The sequence below is a fragment of the Chroicocephalus ridibundus genome, chromosome 20 (genome assembly GCF_963924245.1).
Source record: "Chroicocephalus ridibundus chromosome 20, bChrRid1.1, whole genome shotgun sequence".
Taxonomy (NCBI): Eukaryota; Metazoa; Chordata; class Aves; order Charadriiformes; family Laridae; genus Chroicocephalus; species Chroicocephalus ridibundus.
In genome coordinates, this window is record NC_086303.1 from 196,739 (window position 1) to 221,281 (window position 24,543).

Here is a 24,543-nt window from a genome sequence, read left to right on the forward strand (position 1 = left end):
TGCTGCCTGCAGGAGGAAGGCTATGGGAGAATGGGAGGATGAGGCAGCAGGGAGGAGAACCAGAGATGTGCAGTGCCCTGGGCCAGGCATCTTTGGGTGCTGGGTTGGGAAGTGGTGGCTTTGCTGGTGTAGTTTGTTAGAAGAGGTGCCCATAGCCCCAGGACATGGTCCTGGCAGCATGCCATTGAAGGGATGCAGAGGATCATGCTGCAGGCCAGAGAGTGGCATGTGGTGGCTCAGCATATCACCCCTTCATGCCCAGGGTAGCCACAGTGCTGCCTGGAGTGTGGGGGAGATCACAGATGGGTTGACAGCAGGGGCTGATCCAGAGACACGCGTGGAAGAGCTGTGCGCGGTGGTGATGCCAAGGGAGGCGACAGTCTGCTCTAATGGAGCATCCTCTCCTGCTTGCCTTTCCAATCCCCAGGAGAAGATTGAATACGCCTTCCTGATCTTCTTTGCCATTGAGGCGATGCTCAAGATAATTGCCTACGGGTTTCTTTTCCATACGGATGCCTATCTCCGAAACGGCTGGAACGTCCTCGACTTCTCCATCGTGTCCCTAGGGTAATGCAAGGAGGGGAAGCTGCTGGTGCTCATCTTGTGCCAGACCTGCTCCATAGTCCATGAGCTGCATCGATTCTTCTAGTGACTGCAGTGGGTTTGGGGACAGCTCGTAGACTCAGTTCATGGTCTTCTCCCATGGGCCCCTTTTTCATGCCCTGACATCCCCTGGGATCCTCTCTAACTCCTTTTTCTTCCTGTCTGACTCCTTAACAGCTCTTAGGTCTCCTTGTCCTTGGAGAAAGGGAGTGGCATGGGGTCCTCCAGGGTTTGGCGCACAGGGATTGGGTCCACTGGGCACCAGGGGGTGGGAGGGCCCCCGGCTGCTCAGCAGTGAAGGTGGAGGGTTGTGCAGCCACAAGTGCGCCCAGGAGTTGGAATTGGAAGAGCTGTCCCCTGTGTCAGGCTGAGCACAGCTGGCAGAGTCCCATCCCTCACTTTCCTACCTGCAGAGCACAGATTTCTTGGTCTCCATCCTCATGCTCTTCTCTTTCTCCCTGTCCTTCTTTCTGCTTCTCCCTCTTTCTTCCCTGCTCTGTGCCCTGGCTCTTTCAGGCTTATCACCATGACCCTGGAGCAGGTCAATGCGAAGCAGGGAGGGACTTCAGGGGGAAAAGGCGGCTTCGACGTGAAGGCTCTGCGAGCATTTCGTGTGCTGAGACCCCTGCGCCTGGTGTCCGGAGTGCCGAGTGGGTGCTAGGTGCCCTGCCAGCATGAAGGGCTGGCAGGTGGATTGAATCCCTGTGCCTGGTGAGGGTGGGGGCCACGCGTCAGGCTTCTTGTTGCTGCTGTGTCATGCCCAGCCACAAGGTGGGTGTGGAGGAGCCACAGGTTCTTGCTCGTCCCTACAGCTTGCAGTTGTCAACACCGGGGATCTGCATGTCAGCACACAGGCTGGAATCCCTCCATGGCTCAGTGTCAGCACCTTTGGGTGGCCAGTGTGAAAGGGGACAGGACCTCACTCTAGTTTCTCAGGGCAGGGATCTCCTTCTCCCATAAGTCATACGAGTACAGCCAGGATGAGAGAAACAAAACAAATAGAGGGGCATGAGGAAGCCTCCAGCACTGCCTGGTGCCTGGCTCTGCTGGGGTCTTCCACATGCTCGCATGGTGGGTAGAGAAAGGATTTCTTGCTTCAGAGATTTCAGTCCCAACCCACCTATGCCCCTCTTCCCTTGGCAGGGGACATTTCAGAGGCTGCTTGTCAGAGGGGCTGGCAGGAGTGCAAGGTGCACCCAAAGTTGTTTAGGAAGTGTTTGATCTCCTCTCCCTTCTTGGTGCAGGCCTTCAAGTCGTCCTGAACTCCATCATCAAGGCCATGGTGCCCCTGCTCCACATCGCCCTACTGGTTCTCTTCATGATCATCATCTATGCCATTGTCGGGCAAGAGCTCTTCAAGGGCAAGATGCACAAGACCTGCTACTACCTTGGGACAGGTGGGGCTGTGGCGGGGGGGCGATACGGCAGACATGTCTCTATGTGGCTGCTGTGGGGACCACAGAGCTTCTGTGGGTAGCAGAAAGTCTGGTCTTGCCAGTGTCAGGCCTGGGAATGTGGCGGGACCGAAGGATGTTTGGTACAGCACGCAGCTTGGTGATGGTACGTGGTAGGAGGAGGTGATGCAAGGGGAAAGGCTTCTGCAGGAGGCTGGGAGGTGCTGGGACCTGCTCCACTCGCCCTGATCTAGTGCTCACACCACGGCTTTCCCCCACAGATGTCATTGCCACGGTGGCATTGGAGAAGCCAGCCCCATGCACCAGCTCTGGCCATGGGCGACACTGCACCATCAATGGCACTGAGTGCCGAAGTGGCTGGCCGGGACCCAACAACGGCATCACTCACTTTGATAACCTTGGCTTTGCCATGCTGACTGTCTATCAGTGCATCACTATGGAGGGCTGGACCGAAGTCCTTTACTGGGTAGGCTCCAGCAGCTTGGGCCTTGTGCCCAGCTCAGCAGAGGTGACTACTGGTCCTGCTTCACAGGGGAGAATTATCTCCAGGACACAGGACCTCATAGCAGAGCTAGGTCTCCCCAACAGTGAAAGACATCCTGCCCCCACCAAGCTTCATACTGTGATGTACATCCCATAGTGCACCAGGCATGTCTACTGTACCTCTGCAGGCACTGCCCAAGCTGTCCTTCCTTTCCAGGTAGATAGGAGGGTGCTCCGGCTCCCACCTTTGTGAAGGCTTACAGGCCAGGCACAGCAATGACTGGCTGGTGGATACTTCTCCAGCAAAACCCCATGTTTTGCAGTCCTTGTGAGACTGTCTTGTGGAGGCTTAAACATGGGGTGGATGTTTAAATCTGCTCCCAAAATGCTTGGGTCTGGCTTTACCTCCACTAAAACCAGATGCAGAGTCATAAGGAGCCAAGTCTCAGAGTCAGGTTTATCTGCTACCATCCCAAGCACTCACTTTAGAGGGGGCAAAGCACCCAGAGGCTGTGGAGGGGGCCTTACAGGGAGACAGACAGCAGACAGTGTGTTCCAGATGCTTCCTCTGCCTCTCTCCTTGCCAGGTAAATGATGCCATTGGGAATGAATGGCCCTGGATCTACTTCGTCAGCCTTATCTTGCTTGGCTCCTTCTTCGTTCTCAACCTGGTGCTGGGGGTGCTCAGTGGGTAAGTGCCACCCTGTGCTTTCTCCTTGCCAGCAGATCAGTGAGTGAGCAGAGTGTGGACACTGGCTGGTTTTAACTGTACAAGAAGAAAGCCTGGAAAAGTCTCCATTCCTTTTCCTCTCCCACTCTTCTCACTTTTTTTGCATGCTTAGAAACCCTGAGCCTTGAGTTACTTTTTGTGTTAGTGTCCATGACTGTCTGAGGTTTTAGCATCATAGGATCATAGCATTGCCCAGGTTGAAAGGGACCTTTCAGATCATCTAGTGCAACCATCGACCTAACTCTGACAAAAACCATCACTAAACTATATCTCTAAGCGCTATGTCTACCCATCTTTTAAATACCTCCAGGGATGGTGCCTCAGCCACTTCCCTGGGCAGCCTGTTCCAATGCTTAATAACCCTTTCAGTGTAAAAATTTTTCCTAATATCCAGTCTAAACCTCCCCTGGAGCAACTTGAAGCCATTTCCTCTTGTCCCATCGCCTGTTCCTTGGGAGAAGAGACTGACCCCCCCTGGCTACCCCCTCCTTTCAGGGAGTTGCAGAGCCAGAAGGTCTCCCCTCAGCGTCCTTTTCTCCAGGCTGAACACCCCCAGCTCCCTCAGCTGCTCCTCATGAGACTAATTCTCCAGCCCCTTCATCAGCTCCATTGCCCTTCTCTGGACTCGCTCCAGCACCTCAGTGTCTGTTTTGTGGTGAGGGGGCCCAAAACTGGACACAGCACTCGAGGCGGGGCCTCACCAGTGCCGGGTACGGGGGGACCATCACTTCCCTAGTCCTACTCACCACGCCATTCCCGACACAGGCCAGGATGCTGTTGGCCTTCTTGGCCACCTGGGCACACTGCTGGCTCATATTCAGCCGGTTGTCGACCAACACCCCCAGGTGCTTTTCCGCCAGGCAGCTCTCCAGCCGCTCTGCCCCAAGCTTGTAACCCTGCCTGGGGCTGTTGTGACCCAAGTGCAGGACCCGGCACTTGGCCACGTTGAATCTCACACCATTGGCCTCGGCCCATCGATCCAGCCTGTCCACATCCCTCTGCAATGCCTTTCTACCCTCCAGCAGGTTGACACTCCCACCCGACTCAGTGTCGTCTGCACACTGACTGAGGGTGCTCTCAGTCCCCTTGTCCAGACCATTTATAAAAATATTAAAGAGAACTGGCCCCAATACCGAGCTCTGGGGCACACCACTCATGACCAGCTGCTAACTGTATTTAACTCCATTCCCCACCACTCTCTGGGCCTGGCCCTTCAGCCAGTTTTTTACCCAGCAGAGAGTACTCCCATCCAAGCCATGGGCAGCCAGTTTCTCCAGGAGGATGGTGTGGGAAACTGTATCAAAGCCCTTACTAAAGTCCAGGTAAACAACATCCGCAGCCTTTCCCTCATCCACCAAGCGGGTCACTTTGTCATAGATCAGGTTGGTCAAGCAGGGCCTGCCTTTCATGAACCCATGCTGGCTGAGCCTGATCGCCTGGTTGTCCTTCCTGTGCCACATAATGGTACTCAGGATGATCTGTTCCATGACCTTCCCAGGCACCAAGGTCAGACTGACAGGCCTGTAGTTCCCTGGATCATCCTTCTGGCCCTTCTTGTCACATTTGCTAGATGCCATTCAACTGGGAGCTCCCTGGTTTGCCAGGGCTGCTGGTAAATGATGGAAAGTGGCTCGGGGAGCACTTATGCCAGCTCCCTCAGTACCGTCGGGTGGATCCCATCTGGCCCCATAGACTTGTGTATGTCCAGGTGTTGGAGCAGGTCCCTCACCATCTCTTCCTTTGGATTATGGGGGCTTCATTCTGATCCCTGCCCCTATCTACACATCCCTATCTACACATCCCTCAGATTATTACCCACTTTTGATCTTTCAGGTAGGCAGCGACGAGGTAGTGAGAAGTCTGAGGGCAATGAAGAGAGATTTTGTGGCCTTGGGACAACTTGTCAAGGGATCCGGAGCACAAGTTGTGTTCTCCTCTGTCCCCCCAGTTGTGGGGAATGATGAGGGGGCAAATAGGAGGAGCTAGCAGATCAATGCCTGGCTTCGAGCCTGGTGCTGCTGGCAGGACTTTGGGTTCTTTGCCCATGGCCTGATTTACAAGATGCCAGGCCTGCTGGTAACAGGCAGGAATAGCTTATCTTGCAGGGGGAAAAGGGTTCTAGGACAAGAGTTATCAGGGCTCATTGAGAGAGCTTTAAACTAGATTCAAAGCACGGGGGAGATGCTACTGAGCTTGCCGGTGAAGTGCTTGGGTGTAGTAGCTCAGCACTTGCGGGAGAGCGTTCCAGTATTTTTGAGAACCAGAAGGCCTACCACCCCTCAGGGGTGAAAACTACACACACGACTCCTTCTCTGAAATGCTTACGCACCAATGCACACAGCATGGGGAATAAGCAGGAAGAGCTAGAGATCTGTGCGCGGTCGCAGGGCCACGATCTCATTGCAATTACTGAGATGTGGTGGGACAGCTCACGTGACTGGAACACTGTCATGGATGGCTACGTCCTTTTCAGGAAAGACAGGCCAGCGAGGCGAGGTGGTGGAGTTGTTCTTTATGTGAGAGAGCAACTGGAATGTATCAAGCTCTCCCTGGGATCAGATGAAGAGAGAGTTGAGATCTTATGGGTAAGGATTAAGGGGCAGGCTAATATGAGGGACACTGTTGTGGGTGTTTATTACAGGCCACCTGATCAGGATGGGGAAGCTGATGAGGCTTTCTACAGACAGCGGAAAGTAGCCTCGCAATCATAGAATCATAGAATCATAGGGTTGGAAGGGACCTCTGGAGATCATCTAGTCCAACCCCCCTGCCAGAGCAGGGTCACCTAGAGCAGGTTACACAGGAACACGTCCAGGTGGGTTTTGAATGTCTCCAGAGTTGGAGACTCCACCACCTCTCTGGGCAGCCTGTTCCAGTGCTCTGCCACCCTCAGGGTAAAGAAGTTCCTCCTCAAGTTTAGGTGGAACTTCCTATGTTCAAGTTTGTTCCCATTGCCTCTTGTCCTGTCTCCAGGCACCACTGAAAAGAGCCTGGCCCCATCCTCCTGACACCCACCCTTTCAGTATTTATCAGCGTTGATAAGGTCACCCCTCAGACGTCTTTTTTCCAGACTGAAGAGACCCAAATCCCTCAGCCTTTCCTCATAAGAGAGGTGTTCCAGTCCCCTAATCATCACAGGCCTTGGTTCTCGTGGGGGTCTTCAATCACCCTGATATCTGCTGGGAAGGCTACACTGCCAGGCATGCACAGTCCAGGAGGTTTCTCCAGTGTATTGATGACAACTTTTTGACACAGGTGGTGCAGGAGCCAACAAGGAGAGGTGCACTACTGGACCTGGTACTGACAAATAAGGGGGGACTGGTGGAGGACATTGAGGTTGGGGGCAGCCTTGGCTGTAGTGATCATGAGAAGATGAGTTCAGGATCATGGGTAGTATGCACAAAACAACAAGTAGGATTGCAACCTTGGACTTCAGGAGGGCTAACTTTGACCTCTTCAGGAAACTGCTTGGAGAGATCCCGTGGGCTAGGGCTCTAGAAGTTGGCAGGGCTCAAGAGAGCTGGTTGGTATTCAAATACCACTTTCTCCAAGCTCAGGATCTGTGCATCCCTAAGAGGAAGAAATCGGCCAAGGGACGCAGGAGACCTGCATGGTTAAGCAGGGAGCTTCTGAAAAAGCTGAAGTGGAAGAAGGAAGTTCACAGCACATGGAAGAAGGGACTGATCACTTGGGAAGATTACAAGAATGCCTTCAGAGTATGCAGGGATGAAACAAGGAAAGCCAAGGCCTCCTTGAATTAAACCTGGCAAGAGATGTCCAGGTCAACAGGAAGGGCTTCTTCAAGTATATCAGAGGCAAAAGGAAAACTAGAGAAAATGTGGGCTGGCTGTTGAATGAGACAGGAGCCATGGTGACAGAGGATGCGGAGAAGGTGGAGTTACTGAATGCCTTCTTTGCTTTGGTCTTTACTGCTCGGGCCAGCCCTCAGGAGTCCCAGACTTTGGAGGTAACAGAGAAAGTCTGGATGAAGGAAGATTTCCCCTTGGTTGAGGAGGATCAAGTTAGAGATCAATTAAGTCAATTGGATATCCACAAGGCCATGGGTCCTGATGGGATGCACCCAAGAGTGCTGAGGGAGCTGGCGGGAGTCATTGCTGGGCCGCTCGCCATCATCTTTGAAAGGTCCTGGAGAACAGGCGAGGTGCCTGAGGACTGGAGGAAAGCCGATGTCACTCCAGTCTTCAAAAAGGGCAAGAAGGAAGACCTGGGGAACTATAGGCTGGTCAGCCTCACCTCCATCCCTGGGAAGATGATGGAACAGCTCATTCTGGGCATCAACTCAAGGCATGTGAAGGAAAAGAAAGCTATCAGAAGTACTCAACATGGATTCACCAAGGGGAAATCATGTCTGACTAATCTGATAGCCTTCTATGATGGAATGACTGGATGGATAGACGAGGGGAAGGCAGTGGATGTGGTCTACCTGGATGAGGGGACGGAGTGCACTCTCAGCAAGTTTGCTGATGACACAAAGCTGGGGGGGGTGGCTGACACAGCAGAAGGCTGTGCCGCCATCCAGAGAGACCTGGAGAGGCTGGAGAGTTGGGCAGAGAGAAACCTTATGAAATTCAATAAGGGCAAGTGTAGGGTGCTGCACTTGGGGAGGAATAACCCCCTGCACCAGGACAGGTTGGGGGTGATCTGCTGGAGAGCAGCTCGGTGGAGAGAGACCTGGGAGTCCTGGGGGACAACAGGGTGCCCATGAGCCAGCAGTGTGCCCTTGTGGCCAAGAAGGCCAATGGCATCCTGGGGTGCATCAAGAAGAGTGTGGCCAGCAGCTGGAGGGAGGTCATCCTCCCCCTCTGCTCTGCCCTGGTGAGGCCGCACCTGGAGTACTGTGTCCAGTTCTGGGCTCCCTGGATCATGGAGGACAAGGAACTGCTGGAGAGGGGACAGCAAAGGGCTACCAAGATGCTGAGGGGATTGGAACATCTCTTTTATGAAGAAAGGCTGAGGGATTTGGGTCTCTTCAGTCTGGAAAAAAGACGACTGAGGGGGGATCTTGTCAATGCTTATAAATACTTAAAGGGTGGGTGTCAGGAGGATGGGGCCAGGCTCTTTTCATTGGTGCCCAGGGACAGGACAAGGGGTAACGGGCCCAACCTTGACCATGGGAAGTTCTACCTAAACATGAGGAGGAACTTCTTTCCTGTGAGGGTGGCAGAGCTGGAAGGGGCTGCCCAGAGAGGTGGAGGAGTCTCCGTCTCTGGAGACATTCCAAACCCACCTGGACGTGTTCCTGTGCCACCTGCTCTGGGTGACCCTGCTCCGGCAGGGGGTTGGACTAGATGATGTCAAGAGATCCCTTCCGACCCCTATCATTCTGTGATTCTGTAATTAATGCTTCAACAGTCTCCTCCAAATACAACAACGAGCTGTCATCAGTCTGGTTACAGTGTTCATAACACTTCTGTGCCAAATGACTCAATTAGTGCTTATTCCCATAGTAGTGCAGTTAAAGCTGCTATGCACAAAGTATCTCTGGTGCAATGCTCAACCTACTATGCAGTGCTGTGGGGAGGTGCCAGCATCCTGATTTTGTTGCTGGGAAGTATGTGTTGTCCCGGGGAGTGAGGGGGAGGCCTTTCTCCTCAGTTCTGTGTAGGCTCAGGGTCTTTTTTGTACATTTCAATCCAATGCGTGCAAGTGGATCACACTCATCATCTCCATTCACAGGGTGGAGACCTTGGAGCAGCTTTCTGCCCCCCACGTGAGTGAGACCCCACTTGCTCTAATCCTTAGCAGGGCTGGAGAACTCCACAGCCTCTGATGTCTAGCGTTAGTTGGCTTGTCCAACCACAGCATCCTGCATCAAGGAGCTCCCAAGGAGCAGCCAGTAGTGGGGAAGAAACCCTGCCTGCCTGGGATCATCAGGTGATGATCCTCCATGATCTTGCATCATGGAACAGGGCCAAGACAGAAGAAAGTCACTAGAGCAGTCTAGTGGTAGCACTAGGTGGTAGGGTATTTCAGACTTTTATCTTTCTACAAGAACTGCCTTGCACAGGGTTCTGGTATCTCGTACCTCACCTCCATGTGGTCCCCCTCCTGAGTCTCACTCTGCTGCTTGCCTTGTCCCAGCGAGTTCACCAAAGAGCGTGAGAAGGCCAAGTCACGAGGCACATTTCAGAAGCTGCGGGAGAAGCAGCAGCTGGAAGAGGATCTGAAGGGCTACATGGACTGGATCACCCACGCTGAGGTCATGGACAGTGACCGGGCCAGGGGAGAAGGTATCAACTCTGCTTGGTCAAAGACCCTTAGTTAGAGGGTTGGGTTCATAACACTGACTGTCCTAGAGGGGCAAGGTAAACACCTTTGGAGAAGTGAAACCCTAGGAAACAAAATGCTTTGACTTCTGCAGAACTGCTTCCCTCCTCCTTTTTTTTTTCTTTCCTGAATCATTTTATTGAATCTGATCCCAACTACCAATAACTTGGGCCTTGTGCTAAATCTCCACCTCAACCACTGTATTTAATATTTGCAGACTACTAGCAAGGCCTAGGTCTCCTTTGGCAAAATGCACTTGCAATGGTCATGAGAAGCCATGAGGGGCATGTGCACTTTTGTGTGCAGGGGCAGAGTGCAGGGTCGCTAGCTTGCACGCTAACAGATGCATGAATTTCTTGCCATTGCTTGACAATTTTAAGGGATTAGAAGGGGCTCAAGGAAGGAGGTGAGTGTACAGGGCATCTAGCCAAAGTCTCAGCAAGGCCTGAGGAGCTCTGACACTGAGACAGTGTCTGCTATGTTACCCTGCCCAGTGAGGTAACTTTTGATGCCTCAAGCTGAGCGATACTTGTGTGCAAAGAGCCTTGGGAAACAGTGGGAAAGACAAAATGCCTCTTCCACACCTGTGGCCAGTGCTCTTACAAACCTCCTGTTGTTCAGCATTTGCTCAGGTCAAAACTGACCCCAGTTTTCTCCATGCTGTGCGTGCCTTGCCCTGAGGAGCCTGCGTACACACTGCTGTCTTTTCAGGCTGCTGCTCTGGGTTGCTGCTGCTCTTGCTGCAGGGCAGATGTTCCTGGTGCCTCCTACTTGGTTCGCACCTGACACACAAAACCTGGCCAAACTTTCACTGCTATTTCCCTGGAACCGCATGTCTTGATTTCACTTCTAATGGGGAAGCTCTTCCCAATGTGCTCCTGGGAGAGGTTCCCTCCCACGTATTCTTCCCAAGGCCTCCAAGGAAAGCCTGGGATGTTTTTCCCTCCTTAGGTATGATGCCATCAGATGAAGGAGGGTCAGAGACAGAGAGCTTGTATGAAATTGAGGGCATGAACAAGTGGATTCTCTACTTGTAAGTATGCACTGGTTGAACCATCTGCTGCTCTGCATGTGGGCTTGCCCAGTCTCTCGTTTGCTGTCCTGGCTGGGCCAGGCTTTCTTGCTAGCCACCGGTTTCTGGGGGAAAGCCAGTGGCTGTGTGCTCAGGAGGAGGTGCAAACATTGTGGACAGCAAAGAGGATTTTGCTCTGGTACTGGCAAAAAGCCACCTCAAGGTGAACAACCTCTTCACTTTGGGACCAGGCTCCGAGCATGCTCTCCTGGCCCATACAGCATGTCTTGTGCTTCAAGAGCTGTGTCTGTAGCAGCCAACCAGACGTGACTGTAGGCCAAAAAGGAGCCAGCAGGTGTTTGTGTGAATGAACTGCAATGCCTGAGTGAATGCACCAAGTTCCAGGGGCAGGGTTACGTTCCTCAGGCTTTTTATGGGAAGGCCACTGGAGAAGGGAGCAGGGGTGGCTTTGCAGTCTGCCAGCACAGCCCTGGGCTGCGCAGGACCTGCTGGCCGGCTCTGCTGACCCTTTGGCTGTCTCTCCAGCCGTCAGTGGAGGCGTTGGAACCGAATGTTTCGTAGAAAGTGTCGTGATGTGGTGAAGTCCAAGTTCTTCTACTGGCTTGTCATCCTGCTGGTGGCACTCAACACCCTCTCCATCGCCTCTGAACATCACTTCCAGCCAGAATGGCTGACACAGGTGCAAGGTGAGCAAAGAGCCTGAGGGAGAGGTGGGGCCCAGGACACCCTGCTGCCCTGGAGACATGTGAACTCTTTCTGTGTACGCACAGCCACACTGGCATGGCACAGGGGTTGTTAGACACATGTAGACTTGCTCGTGCATGCAAACACAGCCAGCACACAAGTGGTTGTACACTATCCCCACTGCACTCTCACACACCTGCACATTGGACATGCATGGTGCATACAGTTACACATGCACAGTGTGTATATTCTTAGGGATGTGGGTTTGCATGGTGAACGCAGAGTGTATACATTTACAGGTGTACATGCATAGTGCACACAAACACACATTGCATGCACTCATGCAGTACAGCCACACATATTGGTGCATGCGTTCACACTACCTGCACCCTGCCACATGCAAACACACAGAGGCACACGGAGTATAGCTGTGCACATGCGGACACAGCTCAGCCACATGTATGCACACACACACACACAGCCCAGTACACGTGCACGCGCTGCATGGACTCACATGCACAGTTCAGCCGCACTCTCACATGTATAAGCACACAGTTGCACATCACCCTTCTCCTCATCTTCCTCTCCTGTGTGTTCTCTGAAAAGCAGCATTTGCTGCAGCTGCAGCTCAGGGCTTGGTGGTGGGCAGAGAAGGGAGGTGAGCAGCACTGCCCTCCTTCCTTTCCTGCTGTGCCATGCTGCGATTAAGAGGTCCATGCTCTGATGGGCTGGATCTCCCACCCCAGACAATGCCAACCGGGTGCTGCTAGCACTCTTTGTGGCTGAGATGCTGCTGAAGATGTACGCGCTGGGCCTGCGCCAATACTTCATGTCACTCTTCAACCGCTTTGACTGCTTCGTGGTGTGTGCGGGGATCTTGGAGATCATCCTGGTGGAGCTCGGCACCTTGTCACCCCTGGGCATCTCTGTGCTACGTTGCATCCGGCTCCTCCGCATCTTCAAGATCACCAGGTTGGGGAAGGAGCTCTGCGGGTGCTGGTGGCTCATGGTCCCCAGGCATCACTGGCCTCATCCCTGCAGAGGGCTGCAGCGTGAGCAGAGCTGGTAGTTTCTAAATAGAGGAACAAGGCCAAGCTGGGGATTTCTGTCCTCGGGAGATGGTCTGGGAGTGGCAAGTAGGACACAGCAGGGCTTGCTGGAAGTCTCCTGGGGTTCTCTCTCTCACTCTGGGTTCTGGGGTGTTGTAAATGGGGGTGCTGTGGGCCGAGACACATGGCTTCTCTTTCTGGCACCAACCCGCTGGGTGTTCATCCCCCTTCGCCATCCTGCCTGCTGGTGCACTGTGCAGGCAGCAGTGTGTCTTGCCTGTCACACCACGCCTGGAGCTTCAGTTCCACCTCCTGGGGCCTGCCTGGAGCAGTCCCAGTGCCCAGCATGTGAGTGGTGCTGGTTCAGAGCCCCCCTTTCTGGGCTGCCAGCACATCCCCCCGGGCCAGGCGATCTGTTCCCTGTGCCTGCCTGATCCTGCCCACAGCCTTCCCCACTCCTTCACCTCCTGCACGCTCCTGTCTCTCCTCTCCACAGGTACTGGACGTCCTTGAGCAACCTGGTGGCCTCTCTGCTCAACTCGGTTCGCTCCATTGCCTCTCTGCTCCTCCTTCTCTTCCTCTTCATCATCGTCTTTGCACTGCTGGGCATGCAGCTCTTTGGGGGCAAGTTTGACTTTGAGGACATGGAAGTGCGGCGCAGCACATTCGACAACTTCCCCCAGGCCTTCATCAGCGTCTTCCAGGTATGGGGCTGCGGGAAGTGCAGCAGGGGACTGGAGGACAGTGTCGGGGGGTCTTGCCGTCTCCTGGCTGGGGCTCAGAGAGATGTGGGTTTGTGGGAGGTGATGTGGCTTTGAGGCAGGAGCAGGGAAATGCAATTGCGGTCACGAGCAGTAGTGCAGATTCAGGGCTGAGCAGTGAGGTGGGGTCAGGTTGTGGGGGCTGTAGGGGATGTGAGGGTTCGGGGCTGGAGCCAGGAGGGCAGGATCGAGCTGTGGGCTTCTGCCATGCTCTGCTGTGGCTATTTCTGTTCTGCTCCCAGATCTTGACCGGAGAGGACTGGAATTCAATCATGTATGATGGGATCATGGCCTACGGGGGCCCGTCCTTTCCCGGCATGCTGGTCTGCATCTACTTCATCATCCTCTTCGTTTGTGGGAACTGTATCCTCTGCCTGCGAAGCCAGGCCTAGCTCCCTGTACCCAGCCCCACAGCATCAGCTATGCAGGACTGACTCCTTAAGGTTTTCAGTGCTTACCTTAAGCTTTTCCATTCTGAACAGCAGGAGAACAAAACACAGGCTTCAGGGCTGGCAATGGTGGTGTCTGGGTTCTGGAGTCTGGAGGAAAGCACGCCACAGGGCAGGTTTGGATGACCAGCAGGCATAGATTCAGCCTCCAGTTGGTGCAGTCACAAGACTGAGCTGTACGGACTGAGCTAAGGCAGAGCCAGCCCAGAGCTCCGTACTCACAAGGATGGGTGCAGAGTTAGGGATCACCAGCCAGGGTTATCTCAAGAGCTTAAGTCCTGGAAGGCTTCTCAGGGCACCCTGGAGACCATGGCTCTGGCCACATCCTCCAAACAGGAACCAAGTTCATATCCTTAGCGCTGTCCCTCCAGATATCCTTCTCAATGTCTTCCTGGCCATCGCAGTTGATAACCTGGCTGAGGCTGAGAGCCTGACCTTAGCCCAGAAGGCCAAAGCAGAGGAACGCAAGCGGCGGAAGATGTCCAGGTGAGTGCTTCAGTCCCTGGCAGTGGGAGCTCCCAAACCCAAACTTCGGTGTGAGGGGACAGAATGACATCACCCATGCCCCTGCCCAGAGTTCAGTTCCTGCTCTCTCCTCCCCACTCAGAGGTTACCCAGAGAAGTCTGAAGATGAGAAGCAGATGCTGGCAAAAAAGCTTGAGCAGAAAGCAAAGGGAGAAGGAATTCCCACAACAGCCAAGGTCAGTGCTGTTGGGGCTGGGCCTTGGGGAGCTCCTGATAAGGGACCAGGCTCCAGGTCCTGGAGGTCCTCCAGGTCCCTCCTGATGAGGGACCAGCCAGGGCTGACAAAGGCTTGGAGCCAGCCTGGGTCTGGACTCTTCTGGGCCAGAATCGCTTCTCATGTTAGCATCCTCTGGTGATGAGGCCTCTCTGGGTACAGGCAGGGCATGTTGCCTGGTGAAACTGGTCCATTGCTGGGGATCCTTCTCCTCGGAATCATTTCCTTGGCCACAGCCAGTTGTCAGTGGTTGAGATGGGCTGGTGCACACCAGTGCAAAGGGGAGCAGAGCAGGTCAGCAGCACCCCAGGCCTCCCTTATGCCCACACCAGCAACCCCTGTATGCAAAGCCCTCAATTCAGCTGTGGTGACTATGTGCTGAGCTGCCTCTTACAAGTATCTGGCCAGCAGCTGCTTCCCTATCCACTTTGCAGAGATTCCCCATGGGAACTCACCCAGAAGTCACTCCATGTCTTATTCCACCCGTGGTATAGGACCATGGCCCCAGGCTTTTGCCCAGAACACATTCCCCTGTCACATCTGCTTGGTATTGCTCTTTGCTCAGATTGCAGCACCCCTGAGGTGTTTCCCCTCACCCTGCTCCATCGTGGGCCAGGGCTCCACGTGCTTGGTGCTGTATGGACCAAATGCAGAGACACTCTTTGGCCCACATCACTTCCAAGATGATAGGGTCTGGCCAACATGCAACATTTGGCAGCAATACTGGCACACACAGCTGCATGTTCTCCTCTCTGTCTCTCCCTTGTTTCAGTTAAAAGTGGATGAATTTGAATCCAATGTCAATGAGATCAAAGACCCCTACCCTTCTGCAGACTTCCCAGGTAAGACTTGTCTGTGGCAGGGCAGCAGGAAAGCTGGGGAGACACTGCAGAGGGATGGTGCCAGCACCTGGGCTGTGTGAGGAGCAAAGGATGTGATGACCCTCCTTCAGCCTCAGGGTACTGAGGTCTTTCTGGCACAGATGCCAGATCAGGAACAGAGGATTGTCCATAGGGTCCCATTCCCTCTGTCTCTCTGGGTGATTTTTTCCTTTTCCCTCCTTGTGACCACCGTGCAGGTGACGATGAAGAAGACGAGCCTGAAATCCCCCTAAGTCCTCGGCCACGTCCCCTCGCAGAGCTACAGCTGAAAGAGAAGGCCGTGCCCATGCCTGAAGCCAGCTCATTCTTCATCTTCAGCCCAACCAACAAGTAGGCACTGACGCTTCTCCCTGCCTTTTGGAGCCAAGCCTGGCCCAGGCACTTCTGGCACTGACCCTTCCCAATGGAGTCCTACTTGTGCATAACAGCCAGCTCTGAAGAGAGCCAGCTCGCTGGGAATTCTCTGTGGAAGGGCTGGCACAGACATCCCTTCATGCCTAGGGCCTTCCCGTCCTCAAGGTTTAACCACATAACGCTCTTCCAGGCATCCATGGCCCTGTCTGATGTTCCTCCATCCCCTCACAGCATTTTATGCCATTTCTGTCCCTGGCAGATTTCGCATGCTGTGCCACAGAATTGTCAATGCCACCTGGTTCACCAACTTCATCCTGCTCTTCATTCTGCTCAGCAGCATCTCACTGGCAGCTGAGGATCCCATCCGGGCTGAGTCCTTCCGCAACCAGGTGCTTACGTAGCTGTGGAAGTTTGGGATGTGTTGGGAAGACCTCATGGAGACCCCCAGCTCCCCCTCCCCAGTAAGCAGAGACCTGCTTGCCAGATGTGCCTGGGCAGGCAGCTGTGATTTCATCCCTGGCTCTGGGAGGAGAGGTTGGTTGTGTTTTCCGTTCAGGCCACAGTTGGGACAAGGATTTACTGCTCCATGTCTCAGTTTACTTCTGGATGAAGAGATCCACCTGACAAGCTGTGCGAGATTCCCTTTGTTCAAGGCTGTGGTGGCTTATTGGGGATAGGGACATCCCATGAGGTGGCAAACTGGACCACTGGTGGGTGCAGCACCCTGAAATACTGCCAGTATGGAGCAGTGGTAGCCACAGGTCTAGCCACACGAGGCAGAAATGTGTCTGCACCCAGGCATTGTCTGGCAGGGACTGGGGGGCTCTCACCTGAGATAGCTTCCCAGGGCACTTAGTGCCCTTGGAGATCGGACGCTTTCAGGTGAATTGGGTCAAGCCTCACTCATTTGGAAACTGGTAGCTTGGTACCAGGCTACAGGTTGGATCATCCACTGGGGAAAATCAGCAAAGCTGAGGGAAGGTGAAGACTCTTCTTGGCATTGGGTTTACTGGCTCTGTTGAGCTACGTGGCCTCCCCAGTCCACAGAGTGGAGGGCAAAACCACAATGCCAGGATGTTTGAACACACCAGAGCATTTCCCATGTCACCCAAATCTCATCTGGTTCTGGTGCTTCTGTTCCCAGATTCTCGGATACTTTGACATTGGTTTCACCTCTGTCTTCACAGTTGAAATCGTCTTGAAGGTGAGTCCCTCTGCCCTGTGGTCCTGGCCATGCGCATGATCCAGCGCATGGGTCTAGACTGTTCTGGCCATGGGCATTCGTGCTCTTCGGGCAAAAGCTTGAGGTCCCAGCAAGGAGAAGCTGCCAGCTGATCCTTACGTCCCCAGAGTTCAGGCAGTCTAGGCCATGTGTCCCCTCCAGTGAGGTCAGACAGACGAGTCAGCTGTGCTGTGACGCAGGGAGGGATGGGCCACAGCACCAGCATTTTCATTCTGACATGCCCTTAGGAAAAACTTTGAGAAAGAGAAAGCAGTGGAAATCTGTGGAATAAAACAGTAATCCAAGCAGCTGCTTCCTGTTGCTCCCACTCCAAGTCTCTTAGTCTCCTCTTTAATTTGCTGGATGACTGGGAAGTGTTTTGTCTCCAGTCTGTGCATTACAGAGGATTTCCAGCTGAAGTCAACTTCCTCCCTGGCTGCAGAGGTAGAAGTCTGAGCAGGATAGTGTCCCCAGGCCACGGAGCTGTGAGAAGCCCCTCATGCCTTGTCTGCCCCACGGCCTGACCTCTCTCCTAACTCCTTCTGCTCCCCAGATGACAGCCTATGGTGCTTTCCTGCACAAAGGCTCCTTCTGCAGGAACTCTTTCAATATCCTCGACTTGCTGGTGGTTGCTGTCTCCCTCATCTCCATGGGAATTGAGTAAGCACCTCCATGCTTTGCAGGGTGGGCACTGGCAGTTTTAGCCTGGCTGGGCAGCTGGGGTGCTGCAGCTCGCTGTGCTGGATGGCGAAGGAGGCGGCAGCCCAAGGGCTGGGCATGAGCCCGTGTGTTAGTGTCCATAAAGTCATGCCTAGGGGGACAGGGCGTGGACACCTGGGAGGCAGGGAGGCAAACTCCTTGAGTGTCAGAGGTGAAGATCTGGGAAGGAATTAGATTTGGAGCTGCTTTCTCCAGCTGCCAGTGTCCCCTGTCCTTTTATGGGGTGATGGCTTAGTGACATCCACATGTCTCTGCCATGCCTTGCCCCTCACCCCTGGTCCTAGCCTGGCCTCCCTGGCTGCTTGGTGGGGCTGTGCCAGGCTGCTCTGGGCAGGAGTATTGCCCCGACTCAGCTCTGCCTTCCTCCACAGGTCCAGTACCATCTCAGTGGTGAAGATCCTCCGAGTGCTGAGGGTGCTGAGGCCTCTGCGAGCCATTAACAGGGCAAAGGGGCTAAAGGTAAGAGGAAGTTTGGGGGTCCTCAGCCCATAGGAATCCCGATGGGATGTTATGTGGCAGGCATCATGCCCTGTGGGGTTTGTGGGGCCAGGAACCCAATTCCCACTCGCAGTCTATGGAAGGGGTCTGCCCCATCCCACTGCTCTCAGCAGGCTCCTGCTCTCCCTGGGGCCCATCCCTGCAGTGAGAGGGTGTGGGACACACAGCAGGAGCTTGCCGCAGGCATGCTCACGTGCACACTGTCCTCGACCTCCACAGCACGTGGTCCAGTGTGTGTTCGTGGCCATCAAGACTATCGGTAACATTGTGGTCGTCACGACATTGCTGCAGTTCATGTTTGCCTGCATCGGGGTCCAGCTCTTCAAGGTGAGAGGTGTCTCAGGTGGGCAGGAGAGGCATTTTGCTCAGGCACATCCTGGACAGGCTCTTTTAGTCATGGGGGTGGTGTCTGCCAGCGTTGAGGTCAGCACAGGCCGTACTGTGTGTGCTCTGCAAGACCTGCATGCGTCAAGCCTCCCAGCAGAAGAGCCTGCAGTGGGAGGAGGGCAGGAAACTCCTAGGATACTGTCAGGTCCAGGCAGCATATGTAAAGGGACCAGCTGCCTCACCCCACTTAGTGCCTCAGTTTCCCCTTTCTAAGGCAGTAAGTGCTTATGACTTCCTCTGTGCTTTTGATGCAAAGTGTTTCCTTTTCACAGCACGACTCTTGCTCTCTGGCCTGGGCTGCTCCAACGCAGAGCTGGCCCTGGCTGAGCTCAGCTTTGTTCTAATAATAGACCTTAAATTCCCAGATGACATGGGGAGAGCTTTCAGGACACTCTACCGACTGAACAGACCTGTCAGCATCCCTTAACTTTTAGTTAATTCTATGGTTACTGCTTTCTTCCCTATTTTCCAAATATTTGGCTCCCAGATTGGATGAGCTAGATAGGTCTCAGCTCAGGGCCCTGGAAAACTTATTTCCATCGCTAGGCAACGTTTACTTGTCTTAGCCTGGGATTGGCCCCAGGGTCTGCCATGGCTCTGCCATGTGAAGTGGGTTGCGTTGACATGCAGAGTGGGGAAGCCAGCTGTGGTGTGAGGTGGGGGAAAGAGTCAGGACGGAGGCAGAGTGGAGACTGACTGTGTGCTGTGAAAAAGTCAAAACTACCCGGGGCTTCTCAAGTCACAGCAAAATGAGAGCCTCTCCCGATCTCTGTTAAATGCAGGGCAAGTTCTATAGATGCACAGATCCATCCAAGATGACAGAGAAGGAGTGCAGGTAAGAGCTCTTTGCAGCTCAGCCCCAGCAGGGCAGTGGCCAGGGAGGGAGGGTTGTGGCAGGGGCCACTTGTGTTCCTGTGTGGGGATATTGCATCCAAAAGGTGGATCTGGGGTCTCATGCTATTCTCCCTCACCCTGCGGTAAATGGGAAACAAGCACTGGGACATCCTCCCCTCCCGGGGCCCGAAGAGCCCTGGGTTAGCGCCGCAGCGGGTGGGCTGAAGGGGGCCCTGCCTGGTGAGCACCATGTCCCTTCTGATGCAGGGGCTATTTCATCAACTACGTGGACGGGGACCCCACGCAGATTGAGCTACAGGAGCGGGTCTGGTTGCATAGCAGCTTCCACTTTGACAACGTCTTCTCAGCTATGATGTCGCTTTTCACTGTCTCCACCTTCGAGGGCTGGCCAGAGTGAGTCTGGCTGTGTGTGGGGCCTGCTGAGGGATGGGTCTGTGCTGGGAGCGGGTCACTGCTGCTGGCCGGTAAAGAAAGAAGAGCTGCCCAGGCTGAGGAGCAAGGCTAGCCATCCTGGCAGTGGCTGTGGAGCTGACGAGGTCATCCCAGCAGCCCTGTCCCACCATTGTTGGATCTGGCATGTCACCAGAGCTCTCTGTAACCTTCAAGAGGAGACGTGGTCTTTCCCACCTAATTGGGATCTCTGTTGCCTCGCTTTCCCTCCTATAGGCTGCTTTACATGGCCATTGACACTAATGCTGAGGATACAGGCCCTATCTACAACTACCGGGTGGAGATTGCAATGTTCTTCATCATCTACATCATCCTCATTGCCTTCTTCATGATGAATATCTTTGTGGGCTTTGTCATTGTCACCTTCCAGGAGCAGGGAGAGAGCGAGTACAAGAACTGTGAGCTGGACAAGAACCAGGTAATGGGACTGCTGGGTCAGGGCAAGGTGGACCAGCCCTGGATCTGGCACTGCTGGGGCTGGTTGATTTGGAGAAGCCCTTGGTGGTGGCACTGCTGGCACAGATGAGTTCAACCTGCCCTGAGTCTGTTCACTGCTGGGACAGGGTCAGCTGGACCCATGTGTACAATGCGCACCTTCCAAGGGAAGGGCAGAGTGGACCAGAACGAGGGAGTGAGCCTTCTGGTGCAGGTGGGGTGCCCAGACTGAGCTGGAGCAGAGGGTTGTGTCCAATTCTGGGCTCCCCCGTACAAAATTGACATGGGCATTGTGGAGCAAGTTTGGCAAAGGACACTGAGATCATTGAGTGTCTGGAGCATCTGTCATACAAGGAGGGTCTGAAAGATGAGTCTGTTTGGTGCTGACAATAGAAGGCTCACAGGGGTCTTACCTATGTGTATAAATAGCTAGTGGGAGAGTGTAAAGAAGATGGAGCCAGGCTTTTTTCAGTTGTGCCCAGTGACAGGACAAAAGACAATGGGCACAAACTGAAGAAAAGAATTTCCATTTAAACATGAAAACCCCCTTTTTTATGGTGAGGGTGCTCATACACTGGAACAAGTTTCCCAGAGGGGTTGTGAAGTCTCCAGCTTTGGACGTATTCATAACCCCACTGGACACAGTCCTGGGCAACATGCTCTAGCTAGCCCTGCTTTGAGCAGGGAACTTTGACTAGACCATCTCCAGAGACACCCTCCACTGTCAATCCTTCTGTGATGCTGTCATGCTGTGATTCTGTCTGGGGACATCAAGGTTGAAAGCAGCAGAAGCGAGACGGGCATCAGCAGAGGATGTGGTGCATACTGGGGAAGACAGCTAGACAGGGATGCCTGCTGGCCCTGAGGAGCTGCTGGCATGCTTATGTTCTGAGCAAGCCTGCAGAGGCAGCACGAGCTGAGGGTGTTGGGGATGATGTGAGCACACGCAAACCCAGCAGAGATAGCCCTGGCCAGCTAGGGAGGGAAGGGCCTGCTCAGCACCTCTCAGGTGCAGAGAGAAAACTCAGTGCCCCCTTCACCCCTGATTCATGTGAGGTCTTCAGGCTGCTCTTGGCCAGTCCTGAGAGACCCTGGGAAAGTGCCGTGATAACCAGACAGGCTCAGGATGGGAGGGATCAGTACAAGGGCAGCATGGCAATCTTTGGAGGCAAGCGGTGGCTTTGGAAACTTGGTCCCATGTGGGTCTTCGGGAGGTGTATTTGCAGGAAGCACATCAGATACTTGAACCATTGCTGTCCCTGGCCCATGTCGCTTGGCTGAGAGAGGAGGGGATCCAGATTGTGTCTGTGGGGATGTGCAGCGTTGCCAGTGGTGTTGACTCTGTGCCTATGCTGTTGAATCCGTGCCTGACACTGCCCTGTGCCCCTCTGTGAGATCACACCTGCCCTCCTCTCCCCAGCGCCAGTGTGTGCAGTATGCGCTGAAGGCTCGCCCGCTGCGGCGCTACATCCCCAAGAACCCCTACCAGTACCAGATCTGGTATGTGGTCACCTCCTCCTACTTTGAGTACCTCATGTTCTTCCTGATCCTGCTGAACACCATCTGCCTGGGCATGCAGGTAAGGGGCACAGTGCCCACCACGAGTGGTGGAGGGGTGTCCATGGCAGTGGTCGAGCTAGCTCAGCCCTGCCACCTCCCAGAGAGCTTCTGTGGAGGAGGAGGTCTTTCCTACACAGCAAAGGTTGAGATGCGTGTTCAGTACCCCTGGGGACGGGGACAAAGTGGGACCGGTTGGATGTGGGGAGCTCAGAGAAGGGGCTACAGGAAGCAAATTTCCTTTTGGATGACCATTGGTGAACCATAGGTCTGTGGGAGGGAGGTCTGCGGGAGGGGGGTCTGCATCCAGCACATACCTCTCACCTCACAACAGACCTGCCATGCGCTAACATGGCTTCTTCTGCCCTCTCCTCAGCATTACAACCAATCTGCAGAAATGAACCATATCTCAGATATCCTCAACGTGGCCTTCACCATCCTCTTCACCCTGGAGATGATCCTCAAGCTCATGGCCTTTAAAGCCAAGGTGAGAGGAGGGCATGGTCAAGAGAGCAGGAGAGGGCCTCAGGCCAGGCCAGGGGTATCCATTTACCCTGCATTTGGCATCTCTCCAGTACAAGCACCCCCAGGCCTGCAACTCCAGAGACCTTCTCCTTGTGAGACCCTTGGGGACCCCCATGCACAGGACCTGTGAGTTTCTGGAAGGACTGCTTTTTGTCAGGGTCGCCCTTGCTAGCCAAATCCAACCGAATCCAAGCAGCCATTGTTCCGATCTTCAGGGTCATCTGTCACTGGTGTGGTCATAGCTCTAGCTACCTTGATCTACCCTCCTCATTTCACACCATTGCAAGACAGGACCAAACAATTCACCAGAGGGTACCAGGTCTAACCACCATCCCTTCCTCTGGCTCTCCCTGAGGTGCCAGAGGTCATAATGATCCTTCCAGCACTCCTAACTCTAGGCTCCAGCAGCTACCTCCCCCTTAACTTGACCCTTGGATGTTCACTCTTCTTCTCTGGCTCTTCCTGGCAGGGCTACTTCGGGGACCCCTGGAATGTCTTCGACTTCCTCATAGTGATTGGCAGCATCATTGACGTCATCCTCAGTGAGATTGACGTAAGTGTCGGGCTGTTAGGGCATGAAGGTGTCCCTGCAGTGCACCGCTGCTGGCACCCTCCTGAGCCTGTGCCATAGGGCCCGCACTGGGGTGAGACAGGGATGCCCATGTGGTGTCCAGCCCTGCAGAGTATTGGTGTCCTCTCCTCTATCCCTGCTCTACTTGGTTCTGAGGAGGAACAAACCAGGATCAGCCCATGGCATGAGGGTATGGAGATCACAGCCGTGGCCCTGTGGACCTTTAAGCACTGTTTAGAAGTAGGGGACCATCCCTGGCTGGCTGGCATGTCACACTGCCCCCTCCCTTCCCTTCCGCTGAATCTGTAGGCACTGGGATCCTGTGGAAAGAGTCTACTCGCTCAGAACTGGACCATGAGCAGCAGGATGTGTGCCAGACCCTGCCTCAGCCACCCTGCCTGTCTTCCCCATGCACACACCTGGACAGGCAGTCACCCATGCATCCAGCCTCAGATCAGTGCAGGTGGGAAGAAAAAGTGCTCCCACAGCTCCCTGCTGTCCCGTGCCAGGGGAGGAATTTCAAGCCATTTCATTTATGTGTGTCCCTTTATGCAGCAATCTATACATATACACATAGGTGTATGTGTGCATGTGTATACTCAATACGCTGTTTCAGAAGCTCTACAGCATATAAACTGTGTGTCTGTGTGGTTGCAGGCAGTGGCTATATGGTCAGTGCTCTGCTGGGAGCATTTTCAGAGCAGTGCTAGGAAGCCAGCTTGCAACTGCCTTTCATAGCAGTGGGACATCCACACCTCGTGTCTAGCACTGAAAATGCCCCTCTGCAACCAGGAGGTCGTGTGCTGCATTTAGCAGATGTGATGGTAACTCTAGAAGCAGCTGTAGGATCAGGTAGATTATAGATTAACCCTCTCTAGTGACTTTGCATGCCATATTCTCTTGGGAGCAGGGCTTGCCAGCTCTGGTACACTGCAGGGCTGTATCTGGCAGAGCTACTGCCACTGCCACCCCTGCGTAGGGTGATCTTCAGCCGTTCTCTGTGCTGGGGAGGTGAGAGTGTTTAGGGGCCCTTAGTGGTAGTCACTTTCTTCTCTGGAGGGTGATCCAGGCCTCACATAGCTGGGATGAGCAAAGCCATCCACCTTCCTCCCCTGTGACAGCAACGTGCTTCTCCCTGCACAGCCCTGCAGGTTGATACTGCTGTCCTCTAGCCTCTGGGCCTCTCAGCCTTGATGAGCTCCCAGATTTCACGCCAGCAGCTTTCATCTGTCACCAGGTCCTCCAGGACCCCATCCTTGTCCCCCACAGCTCTCTGCACCTGTGACCTGGTTTCCCACTGCCTGTAGGGTATCATTTCCTAGTGTGCTACCTCCTTCCCCATCCTATTGTCACTCAGAAATGAAGTTCAAAGGGTGCTCAAGGCCCTGCACTGGGCAGAGCTTTCCAGTCCCTGTGGAGTGAGGGACCAGGTCAGTTGGCGCAGATGCCAAGGTACTGCTGTGCTCAGCCATGGGTCCGTGGGGATGCCCAGGGTTACAGGCACACAGAGGAGTCCAGTGCCCTGGTTGGGCTGGCAGGGCCTGACCCAGGCGCTGTGCTCTGTGTGCCACAACACTGTTGGCAGTGGCAGGGGTGTGCAGAAGGCCAGGTGGGATTTCAAGAGTGGTCCTATATGGCCTGAGCTTCCCTGGTCCTCTCCCCCAGGAGACCAGAGCACTGGTCTCCCCTCCCAGGCCTCCAGGCTCTTCAGGGACCTCCGTCACAGGTAGTCCTGCTCTGGCAGGTCTCATGCTCCTGTGGCCATCTGTGTCCTCTCCTGGGAGCAGAGCCCCTCATAGCTGCTTCACCCTTCCTCCATGGGCTTTCTTCTCCATCCATCCCACATCTCTCCAA

At 54.3% G+C, this 24,543-nt stretch overlaps 1 protein-coding gene across 4 annotated transcripts in view; it reads left to right on the forward strand.

Annotated features, from left to right (window-relative positions):
- The window catches only part of CACNA1S (calcium voltage-gated channel subunit alpha1 S), a 52,513-nt gene that overhangs the window by 13,695 nt on the left and 14,275 nt on the right, over window positions 1-24,543 (forward strand). For all 4 annotated transcript variants that reach the window (XM_063356354.1, XM_063356352.1, XM_063356353.1 and 1 more), the window contains 26 exons: window positions 428-567; window positions 1,120-1,253; window positions 1,848-2,000; window positions 2,279-2,484; window positions 3,089-3,192; window positions 9,334-9,482; window positions 10,471-10,552; window positions 11,078-11,238; window positions 11,983-12,208; window positions 12,782-12,989; window positions 13,289-13,409; window positions 13,867-13,981; window positions 14,103-14,196; window positions 15,007-15,076; window positions 15,313-15,445; window positions 15,729-15,858; window positions 16,614-16,673; window positions 17,245-17,351; window positions 17,783-17,870; window positions 18,129-18,236; window positions 19,079-19,131; window positions 19,398-19,544; window positions 19,818-20,019; window positions 21,457-21,615; window positions 21,970-22,080; window positions 22,588-22,671. In XM_063356354.1, coding sequence (XP_063212424.1) covers window positions 428-567; window positions 1,120-1,253; window positions 1,848-2,000; window positions 2,279-2,484; window positions 3,089-3,192; window positions 9,334-9,482; window positions 10,471-10,552; window positions 11,078-11,238; window positions 11,983-12,208; window positions 12,782-12,989; window positions 13,289-13,409; window positions 13,867-13,981; window positions 14,103-14,196; window positions 15,007-15,076; window positions 15,313-15,445; window positions 15,729-15,858; window positions 16,614-16,673; window positions 17,245-17,351; window positions 17,783-17,870; window positions 18,129-18,236; window positions 19,079-19,131; window positions 19,398-19,544; window positions 19,818-20,019; window positions 21,457-21,615; window positions 21,970-22,080; window positions 22,588-22,671 — 3,345 coding nt within the window. The remainder of the gene's footprint in view (window positions 1-427; window positions 568-1,119; window positions 1,254-1,847; window positions 2,001-2,278; window positions 2,485-3,088; window positions 3,193-9,333; window positions 9,483-10,470; window positions 10,553-11,077; window positions 11,239-11,982; window positions 12,209-12,781; window positions 12,990-13,288; window positions 13,410-13,866; window positions 13,982-14,102; window positions 14,197-15,006; window positions 15,077-15,312; window positions 15,446-15,728; window positions 15,859-16,613; window positions 16,674-17,244; window positions 17,352-17,782; window positions 17,871-18,128; window positions 18,237-19,078; window positions 19,132-19,397; window positions 19,545-19,817; window positions 20,020-21,456; window positions 21,616-21,969; window positions 22,081-22,587; window positions 22,672-24,543) is intronic.